At 43.2% G+C, this 22,709-nt stretch overlaps 1 protein-coding gene across 3 annotated transcripts in view; it reads left to right on the top strand.

Annotated features, from left to right (window-relative positions):
* The window catches only part of CACNA1A (calcium voltage-gated channel subunit alpha1 A), a 272,529-nt gene that overhangs the window by 147,904 nt on the left and 101,916 nt on the right, over positions 1-22,709 (top strand). For all 3 annotated transcript variants that reach the window (XM_088661718.1, XM_088661717.1, XM_088661716.1), the window contains 9 exons: positions 9,769-9,872; positions 10,736-10,851; positions 12,691-12,742; positions 13,187-13,281; positions 14,223-14,432; positions 15,958-16,070; positions 17,493-17,605; positions 20,834-20,965; positions 21,916-21,988. In XM_088661718.1, the coding sequence (XP_088517844.1) occupies positions 9,769-9,872; positions 10,736-10,851; positions 12,691-12,742; positions 13,187-13,281; positions 14,223-14,432; positions 15,958-16,070; positions 17,493-17,605; positions 20,834-20,965; positions 21,916-21,988 (1,008 nt within the window). The remainder of the gene's footprint in view (positions 1-9,768; positions 9,873-10,735; positions 10,852-12,690; positions 12,743-13,186; positions 13,282-14,222; positions 14,433-15,957; positions 16,071-17,492; positions 17,606-20,833; positions 20,966-21,915; positions 21,989-22,709) is intronic.

Raw genomic sequence — 22,709 nt, forward strand, 5'->3', positions numbered from 1 at the left:
CTGCCAACCTAGCGGTTCGAAAGCACATCAAAATACAAGTAGATAAATAGGAACCGCTACAGCGGGAAGGTAAACGCCATTTCCGTGTGCTGCTCTGGTTCGCCAGAAGTGGCTTTATCATGCTGGCCACATGACCTGGAAGCTATACGCCGGCTCCCTTGGCCAATAATGCGAGATGAGCGCGCAACCCCAGAGTCGGTCACGACTGGACCTAATGGTCAGGGGTCCCTTTACCCTTTACCTTTATTATTTGTATACCGACCATGGTCGGCTCTGGCTTTCTGCTGTGCTGTAACCTTTTCAGCTAGGCTGCAGTAGGTGCCTGTGTTGTTTGTCTGATGGTATTTTAGCAGTGTACCCCTCAACCATCCCAATTTGAGCAGGGCATCCCAGAAGAAATTGCAGCTTCTGGTTGGATCTCAGACCAAAAGACCCTCTTTTTTGGTCTCATTCTCACGCAGATCAGCTGGCTCATGCCAGAGCGTCAGACCAAAAGACACCCATTTTGGGGGGTCTTGGGCGAGTCACCTGGTTTGCCCACTTTCTCAGATGTAGCTGTATTAGGGAACTGCGGGTTGTAATTATTATTATTATTATTATTATTATTATTATTATTATTATTATTCATACATATATACATACATACCCCACCCATCTGGCTGGGTTTCCCCAGCCACTCTAATGCTAGACCTACTCAGAGTGTTGGCCCATTGAAATCAATGGACTGAAGTTAGTCAGTGGATCTACTTTGAGTAGGATTACCATCAGATGGATTTCTTTGTATCAAGTTTCCCAAACAGCTTGAGACTGGGAAGTGCTCTACCCATGAAATTCGCACTCTGTTCCATGAGCTAATCAAGCTAATGCAGACAGCAGAGCTTGCTGTCCCAGGATTGTCTCTCACTATATTCCCCACTGGCTTCCAAGAGAATTTGTGGCAGCCAGCAATGCTCTGTGAGTCAGTGGCCATGAATCCCTCCAAGACAGCACTGGGGTGAAGAGACTTTGCACCAGTATTCATGGCATTATACAAGTTTCTGGGAACAGTGGGAGTGAATTTCAGTGAACGAATCTGCTAGATACCTCCATGTTAGTGTGTGCGCACTAAATGTTTGACAGATGCGGGTGTGTGGCTCTAGGGGTTAGAAATGGGAAAACTAAGCAGTGAGTGTTAACTCCTCAAAGGCAAGCAGCACACAAGCTAGCTATGGCTGTTATTGCTGCATACCCAGGAATGCAAATATGGAGTGGGGCTGTCAAGCAACTGGCAGGCCCCAGAACATGGCTGGTGGGCTGCCTTTGGTTTGGTGGGTTGCATGTTGTTCAGGCCTGCCCTAGAGGGTGGCAAGTGCACCTTGAACTTTGGTTACCAGGAAGAGGAGAAATTGGAAAAGTAGGTCCATTCTCCTTTCAGACACTGATTTGATTTGTGTAATTGCTCATTCTTAGAGCAACTACATACTACCAGGAGTCTCACTTTTGTTAGAAAGAAGTGGAGCAAAAGCTTTATGTCCTGTTATCCCCCAAAATGGAGACCACCCTACTATTTGAGGAGGGGCACTGGGTGTGAGGGGGGGGAGGCAGATTGATTGGGGTGAATTAAATCCAAACTGGCAGTCTCAGCCAGCAATTTAAAAAATCACTTTAAGAATCAAAACAGCACAGTCTACAGGGCCTGAAAGAGTAAGATGCATGTTAGGGAAATGAGAAGCGAAAAAGAGAGAGCACTTTCAAATTATAGATTGGTATGACCTTTCTCAGCAGTTTTTGATTCGATAGAGATCGCTGAATAAGCCAAGCAGTGGAAGAAGATGCACTATACTGTATATGCTCAAGTCCGCTGGAGCTGTCTGCCCTGCAGGAATCTGTTGCTGCCCTCACTTCTGCTTTCTCAAGAAGTCTTTTCACAATGAGTTAGATTACGCTGATTTATCATCTGTGCTTGTGTGGCATGTGGATCATTTGGCCTTGATTATTCCCTGGATCAGTCTATCCCCACAATTTAGTTCGAGTTTTATTATTTAGATTTTCACTTCACTTTAACCTAAAAATAAAATTAAACAGGGTACAAAATTGTCCCTATCCCATTCTTTACAATAAACACGATAGATAAAGTAATTGCAAGCTACTCTCAACTTATGCTGGGGTTATGTTCTGGGGGTAATTCTTAAAGCCAAAATCACATATAGTCCAAAACACATTGGGTTCAAAGATTGCCCCCCTTGTTGCCTGCCCCCTTTTTAAATTAAATTTGCCAAGCATGTAAAGCTGAATGGACACAGGTTAAATGTGCTTAAGTTGCGAGTCACCTGTGCTAAATATTTTAAATTCTGCATAACAAGATTTTATGATCCTGCAATTAATGCACCACATGCACAAACACTGCCAGTATTCCAGTGCTAACTGCAAGTCTTGCACTAACTTTATTTGCTTTTAGGCAACAGTTAAAAACATATCCCTTTGCCCAAGCTTTTGGCAGGGAGAGGTTTTGGGGGAGATGCAGCCAATACTAGTTGTCTTGTTGCAGGAGTAGTCAAGTATTCATTGGAAATGTGAGTTTTATTTTTATTTGAGTTTTATTTATGTGAGAGGTGATGGTTATTTATAACATATTTTGATTTAATTATGTGACCCACCCTTGGAACTCTGTGTGATGAAAGATGCAGTAGAAATTTATTAAATAAATAAGCGCAACACTGCTTCAGATGTTCACGCTGCATTTCTTCATTTCACTTTTTAATTTGTATACTCCCTTTCTATATTGTTATACACAAGACACTTTGCAAGCTGAAGAAACAACAAAATACACAACAAAGATCACATATCCTATAACCGTCTAATTCAATACAAGTAAGTCATTTAAAAATGACTTAAAATAAAAACTTATAAAAAAAAATAAAGTAATACAGTGGTACCTCGGAAGTTGAACTGAATCCATTCTGGAAGTCTGTTCGACTTCCAAAACGTTCGGAAACCAATGTGCGGCTTCCAATTGGCTGCAGAAGCTGCGGAAGTCACGTTGGATGTTTGGGTTCCAAAGAACGTTCACAAACCGGAACACTCACTTCCAGGTTTGCGGCGTTCAGGAGCCAAAACGTTCGACTCGCAAGGCGTTCGGGATCCAAGGTACGACTGTCAATAAAATCAACTCTCGAAATATCAGTAAATAATAATTAAATAGAAATTCACTATCAACCATTACGATAAATCATTCCTAAACTATAATCAATTAAAACATAAATTACCACAAGACATAAAAGGCTATGTAAAAAGATTGAACTCAGCGCAAAGTCACATAAACTATAAAATCACAAAATGCCCTAACATAACTGGTGCAGTAGGTTTGGTGAGTTTCCAGTGGGGTGGGGTAAGGTTACCCCTCCACTCACAGTTCTTTCTCCAGCCTCTTCCCCCTTCTCCTCCAGCTGCATGTTTACCTGAGAGTAAGTCCCATTGAGCAGAGCTGGAGTTTTCAACAGAAGTGAGCCCCGCAGTTATGCACCATCTAGTGGAATTCCTTCTCATCATACTGACCTGGTAGATCCTATGGCCCAGATTCAGCTAACCCGGTGCATTAAGTGGAAGCCAGCATCGGGGCTTTCCTCAATCTCCTCCCAACACACACCTTTCCCAAATCTTTTCTAAAGAGTAAGGTGAAACCTCAGAACAGCACATAAGTGGAGGAGAGGAGGATTGTTTTGTCTGGCAAGCAGGAATGCTCCTGCTGATAGAACAATCACAAGAGCAAAGAAATGATTTGTGGGGGATGGGGGAGCTTCTGCTTTTTGTAGTCTTTGGGGTGGAGATGGTGAGGCTCTGTTTAAATTGCATAGTTAAAGAGGAAACATCCACTTTAATGTTGGATGGGCTTTCTGCTATAGTACTTTCCCTCCATGTTCTCGCATCACTTTCCTGCGCCCACTTTGTCCTCTTTTCTCTGTGTCCTGTGCGTTTTTGAAGGTGCCCTGGATAACTAACCAGCACATCTTTTCATTCCTAGTATCTTGGGAAAGGAAACTAGTTTCTTTCTACCCAAATTGGCTCCATTACTCTCCTGTGCCTTCCCACCCTCACCCCCCATGTAGGTCTCCTATACATTTTTTGAAAACGGTTGTGTTCCTTCTCCCTGTAGACTCTCTATAAATGTAACGTGGCTGGAGTTTATGCATATGACTGTTTCCAAGAAAGAATAGGGCATGAGCAAGCCACCCCCACTCTCAGATTCTCTTTTCTTTCCTAGTTCCAGTTCACAGAATCATAGAATTGTAGAGTTGGAAGGAACCATGAGGGTCATCTAGTCCAACCTCCTGCAATGCGGGAATCTTTTGCCCAACATGGGACTCGAACCCACAACCCCGAAATTAAAAGTCTCATGGTCTGTGGACTGAGCTATTTACTTGATGAATGCAGCATCAGGTTATTTATTTAATTTTTTATTTGGTGCGTTTATTACCCGCCCTTCACAAAAAGTCCTAAGCTACCTTATACCACAATAAAAGAGTAGAATACAGCATAGAGATAATCAACAGTTAAAACAGCAATCAACAAATAATTGATTATGACCCCTTTGATGACTTATTCCAAGGATAGGCAACCTGCAGCCCTCTAGATTGGAGCTTTCCAAACTGTGTGTCATATGTGTAGGTGTGTCATGCGAACACTCCCCACGCTCCTCCTAGGGCTGGAAAGGGGTGAATTTAACCTCCAGTTTGCTGGTAAAACTGAATTACTGTGTCATGAAATGATGCATGTCTAAAAAGTGTGTCACCAGCATGAAAAGTTTGGAAAGCTCTGCTCTAGATGTTCATGAACTACAGCTTCTATCATTCTTGACCACTAGCTATGCTGACTGAGACTGATGGGTGTTGGGAATCTAACAACACCAGGGCAGCCATGGCTCAGACCCCCTGACTTTCTCTGCTTCTCCCAAACCCATTGTCAGATGGAACCAATCTGCACATGGGGTCAGCTCATCTACACATTGAGCAATCATGGGAAAGGAAAGCAATTACTGTAGATAGGAAGAAGTTCTTAGAATAAATGGTGACATTCTACTGCCAAAGGAGAACTCATTGGAACACTTATATTATATTTTGTTGTTGTTTAGTCGTTTAGTCGTGTCTGACTCTTCGTGACCCCATGGACCAGAGCACGCCAGGCACTCCTGTCTTCTGTATTATACTAGCAAACAGTATTTTAATATTTTGGGAAGTGAAGTCAATAGAAAATATAGTAGAGGGCATCTTCTCTCAGGGAGATAATTCATTGGGCCCCTGTGGCTATTGACGAGCTGGACTCCCTCAATCCACTTGGACTGTGCCAATGGACTATGTGCCTTCGCAACAGACCTGTCTGCCTATTTGTGGCACCTTGGGAGCATTCTACACACCCATTGTTTGCATCTCTTTCCCACATCTTTATGGGAACATCTAACACTTGCTGAAGCCAATCAGGGGGTGAGAGAATGTCTGCATCATTACAACTACATAATGGCACCAGCTTTTCTAGCCTGTAGCAGCCATTCATGCTACATGGGTCACTTATTCTGTCTGACATGTCTTCTCAGCGTGTGAATTTCTGGGAGAGTGAATTCTTTCTGTGCTTTTGCTACGGAACTCCGTGAACAGTAGATGGGAGTGTGTGTGTGCAGGGACTAACGACAGGAACAGAACAAAATTAGAGATGGAAGAAGGGCATGGGGAGGATTGAGAAATGGAAGTGCAGAGAGATCTGTGGAGAGGTAAACAGAAAAACATGGGGCGGGCAGACCAACCTGGTTGTGGAAAAAGAAGAGAGACCACTATTGGATGAAAAAGCAGGCTATTGTGTTGTGTGGAGTGGAGTAGGGATAGGGGGGGGTAGTGATGAGGTGGAAGTGTGGAGTGATTTGTGGGTAGGAAACTGAAAAAGAAGGGGAAACTAGGAGATGGAGTGCAGACATTCAGTCCTGATTCCATCCCCTTCCCAGCTGCTATGAACTTAAAAAACGAAGCATGGGCAACCCTCATCATGGAGTTCCTACAATATGCAGTTTGGGTACACATATCTTAATTGTCTGGATAAGTCCACAGAGTTCTCACACAATGAATCAATAGAGTTATCATCGATGTAGAACCAAGTTGAACCCAATGAGTTTGCCTTCTCCAGAAGCTCAAAATAAATGTTAGGCAGAGACAATGGTTTGTTGGTTTATTTGTTGCATTTATCTACCACCTTTCTGTGAAGGGGGTTTACCATTTTAAAATAGTAAAACAAATAAATGATATAAAATGTAGAAGGAGGAATTCTGCAGTGCTCTAAGGCAAGCATTTTGGTCCTGGGCTTCCGTAGACAAATTTCATGCATTTGAATTAATACATGAATCTGTGAGAGGCCATTTTAGTGTGCTTTAGCTCCTCTACTAAATTTAGATCCTCTGGGAAGTACTTCACCCCAAACCAGAGGTTGATTATTAACAGAGGAGCTGTCTACAGAAATACCCCAATAGAAAACCCCCTAAACCAGTTTTTCCCAACCTTGGGCTATTCAAATGTTTTAGACTATAACTCCTATCATACCTTTTAAATAACTATGCTAGCTGGGGCTCCAAAACTCCTGGAGGACACCAGGTTGAGGACATCTGCGCTAAACGTGCTCTGTAACCTGATACTATCATATGCATGGTAATAATCAACGAGTTATTCTTTCATCCCAGGACAAGTTGTCATGTAAACAATAACTGGGTAGATTATGGCAGATGTGAAGTTCACAGTTTCACTTTTTTAAAAAAGAAAGCAGATGCCTATGAATGATGCAAGATAATCAGCAACCAGAGCGTATGAATAACCTCAGAATAGCAATCCTTGAGATAACAACCTCTGGTTCTTGACTGTGCAAATAAGCCCAGGATGTGAACTGAGTTTTCTCTGTGGGCATGATCCTCGTGATTTCTTGACGTCTCGGTCCTACTCCTTAACCACCCACCCATTTGCAGTTATGAGGATAATACTGAGCTTTCTTTCACGTCCGCCCCCCATCCGCCCCAGATAACTAAGATAAGAAATATAGTGTGCTTGGGATTCTCAGAAGCCCTAAATAAATGCTAAAACTTACTATTTTTAACACCGTTCACCTCGGAGAGCTCCAGTGTAAGTGATGAGGTAGAAACTGTGTGAGGTTTAGATTGTTCTTGCACCTGTCGTGAGTCAACAATTGTGTCAGATATTTGTGTGGGAAGAAGATGGTTAGACATAGAAGCCTCTCAAGTGACTGTGGAGTCCTTTATGTGCTAAGTCACCTGGCTGTTCAGTGCGCTCTTGAAGGCTGGGGTTCACCAGCTGCCACAGTTGCACAATATCTTTTTGTTCCTCAGCCTATAGTTAGAAGGGAGAAATGGGGACAAGGAGTTGTTAGTGGCTCACATATATGCAATCCATACAAAGCTCCTACTTCTAGTGCCCTACAGCCACTGCCGAGTAGCCAGGCTTCACAAAAGGGTTCGTTCCATTAGCACATTCCTTGGGGCAAACCTGTGACCCGTTGCTAATGTTGGCTTTCAAGGTACAGAGGAGAGGCAAGCTACTTTCTGTTGGAGAACTATCTGCATACAAGCAAAGCATGGCTGGAATTCTATTGCAGGAGGCTTTTGATAGCAGGGTATGGAGCAAGGACCATGGTTTCTATTGATGGTGTCAGTAAGACAGAGAAGAACCAAAGAAGACTCGTTTCTGTACTTATGGTAACAGATGAAAGAAGAACACTGGTTATGGAAGTTGACTTGTTTAGGAGCTAGGACAAAAAACCCCAGAAAGCCACGACTTCCAGGTTCTGGTTACAGTTGTTACAGGGAAGAACTTTCTAGCACACACCTTAAATTTAAGTACATGTTTTATGGGCCACCTTTATGGGCCACCAGTTCTGTTGAGATGTAAAAGTGGGTTGTTCACCTTTGCAAGAAGTTCACCCGTTTCCTGTTTCCATCATCTTTGCTGCTACAGTCTTTTACATACTCATGAAACTTAACAACCCAGTGGTCTAATGCAGAGCTTTCCCAAGTTGGGTCTCCAGCTGTTGTTGGACTACAACTCCCATCATCCCTGATCACTGGCCCTGGTAGCTAGGGAAATGGGAGCTGTAGACCCAACAGCTGTAGACCCAACAACTGTAGATCCAACTTTGGGAAACCCTGTTCTAATAGAAACAGAGCAATGGGCCTAGAAGCAATATCTCTTGAGCCTTTCCCCTTGACATACAAATTGTCTCATACAAAATCAAACCATTGGTCCAACTAGTGTCTACTGCCTACTCTGAAGGTCAGACTAGATGTGCACTTAACACATGGTAGACGGTAGCTTATTTTTTTCTTAAGTAAGGGCAAGGGCAAGGGAGACCCAATTCTTACTGTAAAGGCAGTTCATGAGAAATGAAGTCTTATATCTGCACCCCACTCCTGGGATTGGAATGGAGATCATTGCCTCTCCCTCCCCCAAATATACTGTATCTTGGAGGACTAGGGAAAAGTCCCTTTGCACCAATGATTCCCCCCACCACCACCTAAAGCTCCTAGTCCCACAATTAGTGGCAACAGTTATGGCATGGAATCTTTATTTCAATCTTAGTGGGAAGTAGAGAGATAATCCCCTCCCACCGCGTGTTGTCTTTACAGTGAGAATTGGGTTCCCCTGTGAAGAAAAAATAATATGCATAGTGAAGAAAAAACAATATGCATAACAACCTACAATCTATTTAAGTGCCTACTAGTTTGGCTTAGCCAGCCACTCTCCAAAGACTCAAGCATAGATATATCCTAGCCCAGCTACCGTATTGGAGAACCTTCAAATGGAGATACCTGGGACCTATCACAGTGTCTCAACAAATGTAACTGATTTGCAAAAATGATACATGTAAAAATATGAGAGAGAGAGACACTCCACACACTCTTTAATAAAAATACTTCCAAAAAAGCGTATGCTCTGTCATTGCGCTATGGACCCTATCTTCCAACATCAGTGCTGAGGTATGTGCTGTTTGTGTATGAGGGGCCAGCTTCAATCCTAGGATCTCTAAAGACCTCAGCCTGAAACTATTGATTGCTGATGACTGTGCTGTATGTCAACCACTGGACTACCTCATTTTAAGGCTGCTTCTTGTAACCTATGTCTTATACTCACATGTAAATCCAGGGGGAAAGGATGTAGCTCAGTGGAAGAGCATCCGCCATGCATGCAGAAAGCCCCAGGTTAAATCGCCAGGTAAGCCTCGGAAGGACATCTGTGTGAGAATCCCAAGAGCTTCTGCCAGTTAGTGTAGACAATACTGACCTTGATGGATCAAAGGTCTGACTCAGTAGCCTGGTTCTCATGTCACACTATGTCAAATTCTGGTTTAATGTGTACATGTGAATGCACAGGTACTCAGGGAAGAGAGTGGCCATTTAGCTCATCTGCAAAGATATAGGTTTATTGAATAACAACCTCACTATCGACTCTTTCTATTGGTAGTTAGAGTGACAGTCACAGTCGTTGGGAATGAGCCATATTTTCTTGTGATCACATCTGAGGGATTCCTGTACCTAAGAATTCAGGAGACATCAAGATGGATTGTTCTTACACCACATACTTGGTTCAGTTTGCCCATTCCTGTGTTGTTTGGCTAACTTATTATAAGGCTATCCTCCAAGCATTGATTTAGGAGCCTTGTTTTAAGGCCTATTCTGAATGGTGTCCATGCAAAATGTGTTCCTTTATGTTACCATCCTATAACTTCACCACCTCTGTATTCCTCCTGCAGAGTAATGATGCCTCAGGGAGTGCTTGGAACTGGCTGTACTTCATCCCCCTCATCATCATTGGATCCTTTTTTATGCTCAACCTTGTGCTGGGGGTGCTTTCTGGGTAAGTATGTATTACACCTGTCCTAGACAGAGCTTGGAATTGCCTTTCTCAGCCCTGCAAATGAAATGAAGTTTAACAGCAACTGAACACCATGACAGGGTTCATTTCTACCTTTGATCTTCAAACACTCACTGTGTAGCTCTGTGTCTTGATTTTGTTTCCCTTCTGTGTTGTTCTTTACAGAGAATAAGGCTATCAGCGACTAGTAGTCATAATGACAGTGTACTACTTCCAGTAACAAAGGCAATATGTCTCTGAATACCAGTAGCTGAGGATCACAAACAAGAGAGTGCTGTTGCACAAACGTCTTGCTTGTGGACTTCCCAGAGGCGTTGTTGTTGTTGTTGCTGCTGCTGCTGCTGCTGCTGTTGCTGTTGTTGTTTTGTTATATTTGTACCCTGCCCATCTGACAGGGTTGCCCAAGCCACTCTGGTTGGCTTCCAACAGATATAAAACATAATAAAACATCAAACATTAAAAACTTTCCTATAAAGGATAGCCTTCAGATGTCTTCTAAAAATTGCATAGTTATTTATCTCCCTGACATCTGATGGGATGGCATTCCACAAGGTGGGTGCCACTACTGAGAATGCCCTCTGCCTGGTTCCCTGTAACTTCACTTCTCGCAGTGAGGGAACCGCCAGAAGACCCTTTGAGCTGGATCTCAGTGTCTGAGCTGTACAATGTGGAGTGGAGACATTTCTTCAGGTGTGCATCTGATTGCCCATTGTGGGAAAAGAAGTCTAGACTAGATAGGCCTTTGGTCTGATCCAGAAGGGTTCTTCTTATCTCTTCTTATTCCTCTTGTGATTCAGCCAGAATCATGGAGAACCTTTAGCAATCTGTCACATTCTTACCTATAGGGAGTTTGCCAAAGAAAGGGAGCGGGTGGAGAACCGGCGAGCATTTCTGAAGCTGAGAAGACAGCAGCAGATTGAACGGGAGCTCAATGGCTATATGGAGTGGATCTCCAAAGCAGGCAAGTACCGCTCCATCCCTCTTAATCCCACATGCCCTCTTCTGCTATTTGCTGCACTTCCTGGCTTTTCTCTTAGAAGCCGACTTAAAGATTTTATCCTCTGGTTTGAGTGTGACAGGTTATTCTTATTCTCCACATTGCTAATTTTATGACCAACACTACAAGTTCAGCTCAAGTGTTTTGGAATTGCTGATTTCTCAGTTTTGCCTTATGGGAAACTCCCACAATCTTGCCTGTCTCTGTAGTAGAGACTGACTGGTGTGTTAAGCCAGGCTCTGAGCTGGTGTACATGTGAACATGAAGTTTATCAAAAAGTGCTTCAGACCTACCATAAAAAATAATAAGTGGGGGAGAGATTTTGTGTTAATAGTTGCTATTTACTTATTTCACAAAATGAGGCTTTTGTTAGATAAAATTGTGATTTTGTCCAATACATGAAAAGTTTCCAACTTTTAAGAAACATCTCAGTTTTGTACTTTCGCTTTTGGAGTCTTAGAGGGTGAACTTGAAGAGTTGTTTGTTGAAGTTTTGTTCTGAGAAAAATATATTTGACTCTTTCAGCTGAATATTTCTATTTCAGTGAATTAATAAAATCACTTTATTGCTTATAATGATTACTTACTGCTTATATTATTGTGTATTAAGGGTAAAACAGAAATAAATTGAGTATAAATATTTTGACTTGGAAGTATCTGGTTCAGAAAGCCTCTGAAAACAGAAGCCAAATTCTATGTATCTTTTAATCACCGCTGTAATTGTGGATGAATCAGAGGACTTCATGAACCCTAATAAGGGCCAGACTATTTGTGATGTGATTGTGCATGATCTGGATCTTCTCTTTTTAATGTGCTTGTTTTTTACTTGTCTGGAGCTGCTAATTCAATCAAGGGGAAAGCACTTGAGGAAGGGAGTGTTTAACCCTTTCCTCCCACACCCTTTCCCAAACTAAATTCTTCCCCCAAGCTATTCTTGGCTTCCAAAGTTTGGGGAGACATGCTTAGTATCTGTGCCTGTGTTTCTGTTGTGTAGCTAATAGCTGCACTAGAGCTGAAGATGTTATTTAAAGAATGGAAATGGTGTGGGAGAAAAGGGTTGAAAGCTACCTATCCAACAGTACTTCTCCAATCAAATTCATATCCCCACATTGTTACCCTGATCACTGATCTCCTTATTTGTGTCTAGTGTGACCTGCATATAAGGCACTGAGCTGAGCTTCTAGTGACAGAATCAGCGACAATGGTGCATGTCACACTAGGATGGGTGCTGATGGGCACTGAATGTGGACAGCAAATGACATGTCTTCCTAGGATTTTGTTTGGGTCAGGGGTGCATAGTTATCCATATACAACTTGCAGCAGAATTCTTGTCTCTGCACAGCAGATGTAAGAAATCTCAGATTGTGTGTACTGTTCACAGCACAGCAGGAGATGGAGAAGTGATGTCAATGTACGTAACCCCTTGCCATTTGCCTTGCATTGACCAGCACAGTGTGTGGGTGGTCACCCCTTAGTTTCATAAGTAGTATTAAAAATATATAACAATATGTGGATAATAGGGAGACATTTTGAGAATTCCTGTGATACATATTTGGGTGTGTGTAAAAACAACCCCAAGGCCAAATAAGAAAGCTGACCTTCCTTTCACAGGTTCCTGCCCAAGTTAGTTTGTTTTGGCCACTTGGCTTCCCTTTTCATTGCATGAGAGGTGGGTTTCTTTGGGCAACTGTCTGCCCAAACATGTTCTGGAGCTACCCATCTCTTCTTTGATGCATTTGGCTCACTTGCCTCCTACAAAGCTTAATGCTGCCCATAGTTTAATTCCGCACATTTGTCCTAGAAGAAGTGATCCTGGCTGAAGATGATATAGAAGGAGAGCCTCGTCACCCCTTTGATGGTAAGCCACAGTCTTCTACAGACTATTTTATGCAGGAGCAGGAGGGAAACAGCAAGCTAGCAGTCACATTGGGATGTGGGCTTGATCTACTTTGATTATGGACTGTGTAAGGATTGTTACATTCAAGCAATGGAAATACTGTGGTTAACTGTGCCATGAGCCTGAAAACAATAGCTAAAAATCATGCAAAAATTATGGCTTATCCCAACAGGTGGTATAATAATAATAATAATAATAATAATAATAATAATAATAATAATAATAAGCCATAGGCAGCCTCTGGGCCTGAATATCACCACCCTGGCTTAGATATTCTATATTAGGTGGTTTATAAATTCTGAAAACAAAATAAGTAAAAATAAATAAATATCTTTTGATTCTGATGAGTCTAATCAAGGGACCTTGAGGATAATGTCTGTTTTTCTTGCGATGTTCCTATTGTTGGAGCTCTTCGGAGGGCCACAATCAAGAAAAGCAAGACAGATCTGCTGAACCCAGAGGAAGCAGATGACCCGCTGGCTGACATCTCCTCAGTGGGTAGGTCAAATAGGCATGGTGGGGTGGGGTGAGGTGCAGGAGTCACCTACCATTTCAGACTCGGTGCCTACCATTCATCCAGACATACATTTGGGGACCTACTTACTAATTCGTTACCATCTATGTGTATGATGCTCATCTTTGTTGTGACTTACCCAAGATCAGGGCATGGCCCGGTAGCAGGTCCTGGTCCACTAGCAGAAGAACAGTGTTAGGGCCATTCCCGAGGAGGAGGAGGCTTAAAATACATAGCTAAGTAAATATAAATGTTAGCAGACTACAGCAAATGTGTATTTGCGCACATGCAAGTGTTGCTGCTCTGTCAGAGACCCGATCACGTTTCTAGTGCTGCTCCTTATACAAGCAGCAGTTACTCTACCAATTGGCATTCTTAATTGCAAGTCTGCAACCACTAGCACCTTCTGTGGAATCTTGTCAGTCTTTCTACTGCATATAGGACAGTGCTGGGAAGGCAGACAGTGAATGACAGGCCACCATATTGCTTCTTTTACACTGTTTAGTTCAGAAGTTGTTGGAGGTAGCGTACCAGGCCAGGAAGGCCTTTGCTGTCATGCTTAATAGAAGTTCTTTGGCTATGACCAGCATCAAATATCTAGTGAGCAGCAAAGAAGGAGCACCTGGTAATTCTCTTCAGGACAAATATAGCTGATGAGGCCACGCTCTGTAAAGATGATAAGACTTCTTCCTAATAGAGGGCTATAGTCAGTTATGCCTATTGAGGATCGAGATGAGACCTTACTGACAATGAGATATATTCCACATCTACCTAGTGCAGGGCCAGAGACTTTCCTGTCGTGCTTTATGTGCTGTCATTGTCACTGAAAGGATACTGGGTTGGATAGACCACAGGGTTGAGCCAGTTTTGGTAGGTTAAATGCCCTAAGACCTTTCTCTTTCTAATGTTTGTCTCTTCTTGCCAGGTTCACCCTTTGCTCGAGCCAGCATCAAAAGTGCCAAGCTGGAAAACGCTACTTTCTTTCACAAAAAGGAGCGGAGGTTGCGTTTCTATATCCGTCGAATTGTCAAAACTCAGGCCTTTTACTGGACAGTCCTCAGTCTGGTAGCTCTCAACACTTTGTGTGTTGCTATAGTACACTACAACCAGCCAGAGTGGCTATCTGACTTCCTCTGTGAGTACTAGAGCCCCTGTACTTTTGTTTTACATGGGGAGCCCTCCTGATCCTTGTCTAGTAGGAGTTTGTTCAGCAAGCTTGTTCAGTTTTTACTGTAACAGGCCCATCCTCCTTTAGCCGTGGACATTTATCAGAGGCATAGCCAGTTACAAGACAGTGATGATGAGTTCTATATGAGGTCCATGTGATTAAACTCTCTCTTAAAGTTAGCATCTGTATTAACTCCTGGATATTGTTGTTTGGTTTTATTTATTTTTATTTATACTCAAATATATTTTAATTCAGAAGGTATCCTTTGATCTCTACTATGGGAAGGAAATTGCTGTATCACCATATTATGTTGAACCTCTCTTTTAAATCTGGTTCCAACTTTACCAACAGACTGAAGAAAAGCAATGCTCAGCAGCACTAAAGAGCATTAGTGTGGAAACAACCCATTTTTAGTCTTCCGTTCACAGGATTTTACTTTATTTTAATTTCGGTCTGGAGGAGCATTCAGTCATGTGACTCCCACCTGCAGTCTGAAGGAATACAGCCCAGTCCCAAATTTACCAACCTCAATGAGAACTAGGTCATGAAGACATATGACTTCTGGATTATATTTTTTAATTCTGACAGGAAGGTTGATCACTATTTTAAGACCATTTATGCCTTCTAGGTTGTGTGCCCTCCCCCTGCCGCCCCAGGAGTCCTTTCCTGTGCTGGGCTGGAAGAGCAACATAATTCTGATGGGGGTCTATTTCTGTATCTCAGCACTTATTGCTACAGCAGATGATAATTGCTGATGTTTCTCAGCTCATGAGAAAGAAATCTAAGCTCGTTGGGAAGCAAGGAAATTGTAAACAAAGGCTCCTATGCTATGCATGCTAACTTGGGAGTAAGTCTCATTGAGCTCAACAGGACTTACTTTTCAGTAAGCCTGTATAGGATTGTGCTGTAAGGGACCTTTCATGCTCTAGGGCAGGGGTGGTGATCCTTTTTCAGCCTGAAGGCTGCTCACCGCAATCTGGGCATCCTTCCAAGGGCCACATGCCAATGGTGGGCAGGGCCAGGAAGGAGGGAGTAATAAATGTAATTTTTACCTTTCTACAGTAGGCTAGTTTCCGTACACACTCAAACACCTCTCTGTCTTCTCCATTCAGGTGAGCAAGAGGCATTATCAGAGTTCAAGGATGCATTCCATCCAAGCAAAAACCCCAAGGGCCAGAAAGAGAGGCCAGGTTTGGGCCTTGAGCCTGCGGTTTCCCACACCTGGTCTAGTGTGCTTAGGTTCTCCATAGGATACTTATAGGTCTCTAGTAGGTGTTGGCAGTTTTTCAAACAATAACATATTACTATGTATTTTGGCTTCTTTCATCTAGGGAACACCAAGAGAGGCTGCTTCTGTTTAATAAAGTGGGGGATAATTAAAGGTTGAGTGAGGGGTGGTTCATGCTGTGGAAACAGATGGGGGGGTCATTTTGACATATGGAAGTGCTTGGCTCTGACCCTGTACCTCTCCCTATTTCTCTGTTTGTTTCAGACTATGCAGAATTCATTTTCTTAGGGCTCTTTATGTCCGAAATGTTTATAAAAATGTATGGGCTCGGAACGCGGCCTTACTTTCACTCATCCTTCAACTGCTTCGACTGTGCTGTAAGTCTCTCTGATATGACAGGACTTCTCTTGTTACCTGCTCTAGTATCAGACTACAACCACTCTCATAGATCAGCTACGTAGGTGAAGGCACACTAGCATGCAGATGAGCCAGCTCTCTCATGAACATCTTTACTCCAGATGTTATTGGGAAGTATCCCATACCCACAAAACATAAACCCGTCCCTGTGGAATGGTCCCAGGTGTAGCCAAGTCCACCATGAAGTACTGTACTACTGACACCATTGTTGCCAGTTGGAGTTTTAACATCAGGGTGAATTATGAACTTTAGTTTTAATAGATGCCAATCTTGAATTGCTTTTAGCAATGAAGAACAGTATAGAAGTGCAATAAATAAAAAATTAGATAAGAGAGATAGATGATAGATAGATAAATAGATAGATAGATAGATTAAATAGATTCAGATGGTTCCTAACAAATCTAGGATTTACTGACCCTGCTGCTTGACCTACTTGGGTAGCAAAATCACCTTCTGCTTTGGTTATCTATATGACTGGAGGCTGCATCTTGCATCATGGTATACTTACAAACTAGATGTGCTCTCACATTGAAGCCAGGTTTATCCATTGTCCATTCTCAAAACTTGAGCTTGATTACTGTTTGAACCCGGCCAGCCAAGACACCAGGTGTTCAAGAAACAGTAATAATAATAATAATAATAATAATAATAATAATAATAATAATAATTTATTATTTATACCCCACCCATCTGGCTAGGTTTCCCCAGCCACTCTGGGCGGCTTCCAACAAAATGTTAAATATTAATATTAAATATTATAATATTAAATAATATTAAATGTTAAATATTTAAATACAAATATTAAAATACAAATAACAAAAAGCAACTTCCTGCTCACAACCAATATTATGATTAGGTATTTCTGACACATGTTTTGAACTTTTACGCTTAGCGATCCTAAGTCTAATTGTAGAGTGAGCAGATGCAATGTGTTGTGATTATTATATAGAAAGCTTTGTGTTTGCTGCATGTTTATGAGCTGGAGTTAGGCTTACCAAATGTCTAGGATCTTAGCAAGATGATGCATTTTTTAAATGCCACAGCTTCATGCTTTTCTTATTTTTCAAATCTTGATATTTGCCCATCTAGTCCAGTGTTGTCTCTTCTGACTGGCAGCAGTTCTCTAGGGTTTCAGGCATAGGTCTCATCCATCACCAGACAGCCAATCCTTTTGCCTGGAGGTGCCAGGGACTGAGCCTGTGGTCTTCTACACATAAGGCATGTGCTACAGGCACTCTCCCTATGCATATGGAGTATACAGGCTCAAGTAGATGGATGAGTAAACCTCTGTGTGTGTCTGTGTCCATGAATGCTGGCAAAACCTGTCTAGAGCATAGGCTATAATAGTGTGTTACTAAGCTCACTGACTTGGTTTTTGGTAGGTTATCATTGGGAGCATCTTTGAGGTGATCTGGGCTGTGGTAAAGCCTGGCACCTCCTTTGGGATCAGCGTCTTACGAGCTCTCAGGTTACTGCGTATTTTCAAAGTCACAAAGTAAGTTGCTGTTGTTTTTTATATCAGTGCCCCAACAGTGCATGTGCATGAGTTAATTGGCAGGAAGACTGTGAGTGTACTGTTTGTACGCGTCCCAACATGTGCTTATTTGTGTGTGTGTGTACACAGTGTTGCATACGAATATGGGTATATGTTCTTACACACTGGAAATCTGCAGTTTGTTATGCAAGCATATATTTTACATTCTCAAAAACAAATAAGTATTTAGAGCAATTGAAATATCCAAATTTAGCTTAAGAAGGTTTCTTTGTCCTGCTGCATCTATAAGAACAACTTTCTGCATATATTTACAGTGAAACTGCGATCTGCAGAATGTTCCTTTCACTGCTGAAACTGCCACGTCCTCTGTGTCCAAAGGGAGAGGCATTTGGATGGAAGCAAAACATCAAACAAATAAGATAAACAATCCCTTTTTTGATGGTTTGCTTCAGCCTATCTAAAAAGGAATCTTCAGCCAGCAGGCAGCAGAAGCTTAATACCATTGGAGTATACATCAGTTTAAGAAAAACCAGGAAGCATTAATGTGCTTGGTGGAAGCCATCTGTATATGGATCAGTAGATCACTGCCTTTGTATATAGTCATTAATTTCTCTAACAGTAAAGATGACTTTACAAGATGACCACAGTTGCATTTCCCTGTAAAAACTGGCATATAAAAATTCGCTGTAAACATACTGTGGCTGGGTTATCCAAACCATGGAGATGAAGCAAAGGATGTCACTATAAGTTAGGACTGGCAGAAGTCTTATTGAATGAAAAGAATTTAGGAAATAATATTGAATTTGAATTGTTTGCAATAGAAAAGGCAGAGAAAATGTTTCAGAGGAGCAGTGCTTAGAACATTAGACAGGCAGCAGAGAAACCCAGGTTCAGATCCCCTCTCAGCCATGTATCAAATCAAATCAAACTTTATTTGCATAGCCGACAGGCCATAGCATCAAAAGGACAAACACCAACAAAAATACATTACAAAGATGGTTACCAATAAAACCTATTAAACCTATTAAAACCCATGGTAAAAGCTGGGTTATCATTCAATCGATGTCCCTCTGTCCCATAGGTGGGGACCATCTCTCTGGTAGATTGTAGTTCTCTGGTTGACTTTGAGTTAGTCTTTGTCTCCTCACCTGACCTACTTCAGAAGGGGTTTGTGAGGATAAAGTGGAAGAGAAAGAACTATATACGTTGCCCCAAGCTACTTTGAGGAAGAGTGAGGTAAAAATGTCATGAAATAAATAAAGTACTAGTCCACCTTTTAAAAAAAAATTTCATTGTCCAATAGCACCTTAGAGACCAACTAAGTTTGTTCTGGGTATAAGCTTTCGTGTGCATGCACACTTCTTCAGATATCTGAAGAAAACGTATACCCAAAACAAACTACCGTGTTTCCCTCTTTTTAATATGTAGTCATAAAGTAAGCCAGGGCAGCAATTTTAAGCATTTGTGAAATATAAGACACACCCCGAAAATAAGACGTAGTGTACCTCCATGCCTACAGCAGCGCCGGGCGGAGCGCTGAGCCAGCGGCCGGGCCTCTGTCACTTTGCAAACACTGTGTGGGGTGGGAAGAACGATCGGGTCTGTCTAGCCAAAAAAAGTTCCCCTCCCTTGCTTGATTGCCAGTAGCATTAATTCATGCGGCTCAGGGCATTTACCGGTACTCTAAAGCCTCCCGGTGGCTGCTGCAGCATCGAGCACTCGGAGCACGCAGCAGTGCCGGGCGGAGCGCCGAGCCAGTGGCCGGGCCTCTACCTGGCCCGGCCGAGGAGGCCTATCACCCCACAGCCCAGAGTGCGCGGCATCGCCAGCAACAAGACGCGGCTGGCCAGGCGGTGCGCGCTCCCTTCCCCCCACGGAGCGCACGAGCCGCCAATAGCTGCGTCGCCTTCAGCGTCCTCCGCCCGCACCTCCAAGGTGCATGAATCGTTCGCACTCCCGCTGCCGCCCAATGGGCAGAGAGAGAAGATGCGGCGCCAGAAGAGCTGGAGGAGTTGTAGGTTTTAGCCCAGCAGCTCGGAGCACCCAGCAGCACCGGGCGGAGCGCCGGAGTCAGCGGCCTCGCCTCCACCCAGCCGCCACCCGGAACCGGCTGCTGGAGTGCACGGAGCGCCCAGCAGCGCCAGAGCTGAGCGCCGGAGCCAGTGGCCTCACCTCCACCCGGCTGCCACCTGGAAATGGCTGCTGGAGCGCGCGGAGCGCCCGGCAGCACCAGAGCTGAGCGCCGGAGCCAGTGGCCTCGCCTCCACCCAGCCGCCGCCCGGAAATGGCTGCTGGAGCGCGCGGAGTGCCCAGCGGCGCCAGAGCTGAGCGCCGGAGCCAGTGGCCTCACCTCCACCCGGCCGCCGCCCGGAAATGGCTGCTGGAGCACGCGGAGCGCCCAGCAGCCCCGGAGCTGAGCGCCGGAGCCAGCGGCCTCACCTCTACACAGCCGCCGCCGTCCCACTGCCTGGAAACGGCTGCTGGAGCGCGCGGAGCGCCCAGCAGCTCAAAGCGCCCAGCAGCGCTCAGACAGCCCAGCAGCATCGCGTGTAGCACCGCACGCAGTGCCCAGCAGTGCCCTGGGCCAGCAGCCTAGCCTGGCCGAGAAGACTATAACGTCCCGTAAAAACCGTAATACTGTAAAAAAAATAAGCCATGCCACGAAAAATAAGCCACCCTGTGGTTTTTTGAGAAAAAAATGTAATAAGACGGTGTCTTAAAATGTGGGAAACATGGTAAGTTGGTCTCTAAGGTGTTACAGGACAATTTATTATTTATTTATTATTTATTTTGACCGTGTCAGACCAACACGGCTCCCTACCTGAATCTAGTCCACCTTTAGTTACTGCCAGTTCCCAAAACAGGTCACAACAAGTGGTTCAGTAGTAAAATAATTTGATTTTTTTTTAAATGAAACATAACAAGACAAAAGCTCTATCTTATCAAGAGTTGCAGTTGCAGGTTGTTGACATATCGCAATTACCAACAATATGCAAGAAAATGTTATTTTGTATTAATTATTGTGGATTACACATTGTGGATTACACATATATTGTTTGTAGCAGCTGAATCTAGCTAAATTATGATCTTGCATCCTGACAGCCTTCACCAGGCCTGAGTGGAAATATCCTTTCTGTCATGTGACCCCTGGAATGAATGTTTGCTATATGATGTATGGCCCTAGAAGACAGATTTCCCTGCTAGCTCACATGTGGATTCTCTTGACAGGTACTGGGCTTCCCTACGAAACCTAGTCGTATCTCTGCTGAACTCCATGAAGTCCATCATCAGCCTCCTTTTCCTCCTCTTCCTCTTCATAGTCGTCTTTGCCCTTTTGGGAATGCAACTCTTTGGGGGCCAGTGAGTAATGGGAAAAGCTGGGGGGAGGGTGATGTTTCCTGCAACTTCCTTAGAGTGAATACTTGGGCCCTGTTCAGATGTCACAATAATGGCCTTTGAAACCATGGTTAAGGTTTGTACCTGCACACTCCCTCCTGCCCCTTGCCTCCCTGCTTTCTGTATCCTCTTTGATGTTGATATCCTGACTTGTTAAACCACCTTTTTTCATGATGTCACTCATGAGATCAGATCCTGATTTCATAGCCTACTTAAACCACAGTTGACTGGTTCACATGTCACAAGAAATTGTGGTTTAACAAGCCAGGCTGTAAGCACTAAAACTCAAGGGGGAATGGGGAAAGCACAGGCACAAAGCTTGTTACCGCTTGGATAAACTATGGTCGATCAGATGAGGATTATGGTTTCTGAACCTATCCCAACTCTTGGTCATTGTTCCACTTGGGCATCGCACTAACTCATCACAGCTCATTTTGGCAATAGGAAGAGCTGGAGTACGCAGATACTCATGTCTGTATCCACACATCCATGCATGCACACACACATTGCCAGAATCTCTACGGTCTTTCTAGAAAGCTCCTGCTTTTGATCAGTTTTAGAATGGAGAAATCAAATAGGGTACCAATAAGCTAGAGTTCCTCTCTGGTTTCCTCTAGGGACCCTGATGCTAGAAACTCATCTCTGCCCACAGCTACAATGTTATTTGCTAAACTTCGAGAGTCTGTGATGCCTCTCTCTCTCTCGCTCTCTACACACACACACACACACACACACACACACACACACTATCAAGATTCACACAACTGCCCACATTTCCGTGGTATCTGCAGTTCCTTTAGCAGACAAAGCTAGGTTTTGGATGCGAGATGACTGAGATGGAAAGAGTTGGGAAGTACCTTAGGATCTGTAACTAACATCTCTCTTTCTGTTGGATTGGTGTTTCTCTTGCTCAGGTTCAATTTTGAAACTGGAACCCCTCCGACCAACTTTGACACTTTCCCAGCAGCAATAATGACGGTATTTCAGGTATGCAGGGGGAATGGGAAGGAGACTGCATTCCCTGTCCTGTTTGTCTTTCTGTCCCTGGAGTGAGTCTCATGTAGGGTGACCACCTGAGTTGGAATTATGTGTTGATATGTCCAAAAAGTCCAGATAGAACCAGTGCTTCTCTTCCCTTAGTTGTCATAGATTATTATTCACATTAAATTGGATAGTGATGTAGCAACAAAAATGTCACAAAATCTGGCAGCCTAGAGTTGGTTTGATTGTTGAATTTTAGAGACTTGGGTTGTAGAACAGCTGAAGCAGCCCCTTAGGATTGGGGTGCCCATACTTTCGGAAGTGTATTTATTGCCACTCTTGTGTTCTTTTGTTTTTGTATGTGCATTGGAGTAAGCAGGATTATTCATAGAAATATATCTTGGAGAATTGTATGTAGGTTTGCATCATAAAAATATATTTGCTTTAAACCTGAGAATTCTTGCCACTCTTTTACTTTTTTCTTATAAACAAGAAGCAAGTGACCAATTGTTCCTTGCTGAATCCCTTTTAGTTTGTGCCACTGAATTAATTTGAATATTGTATGTCTTGATTTGTTTAATTGCCTTGAGTTCTGTTGAAAAAGCATTCTAGAAGCCTGGTAGATAAATACATTTCAAATGGAAGAAACTCTAGTGAAACAAACCATGACACAGAGCACTATTCCGCATCATAACACAGAATAAAACACTTCCTTACATTAGAAAGT

This window comes from Zootoca vivipara, chromosome 2, assembly GCF_965207765.1.
Source record: "Zootoca vivipara chromosome 2, rZooViv2.hap1.1, whole genome shotgun sequence".
Lineage (NCBI taxonomy): Eukaryota > Metazoa > Chordata > Lepidosauria > Squamata > Lacertidae > Zootoca > Zootoca vivipara.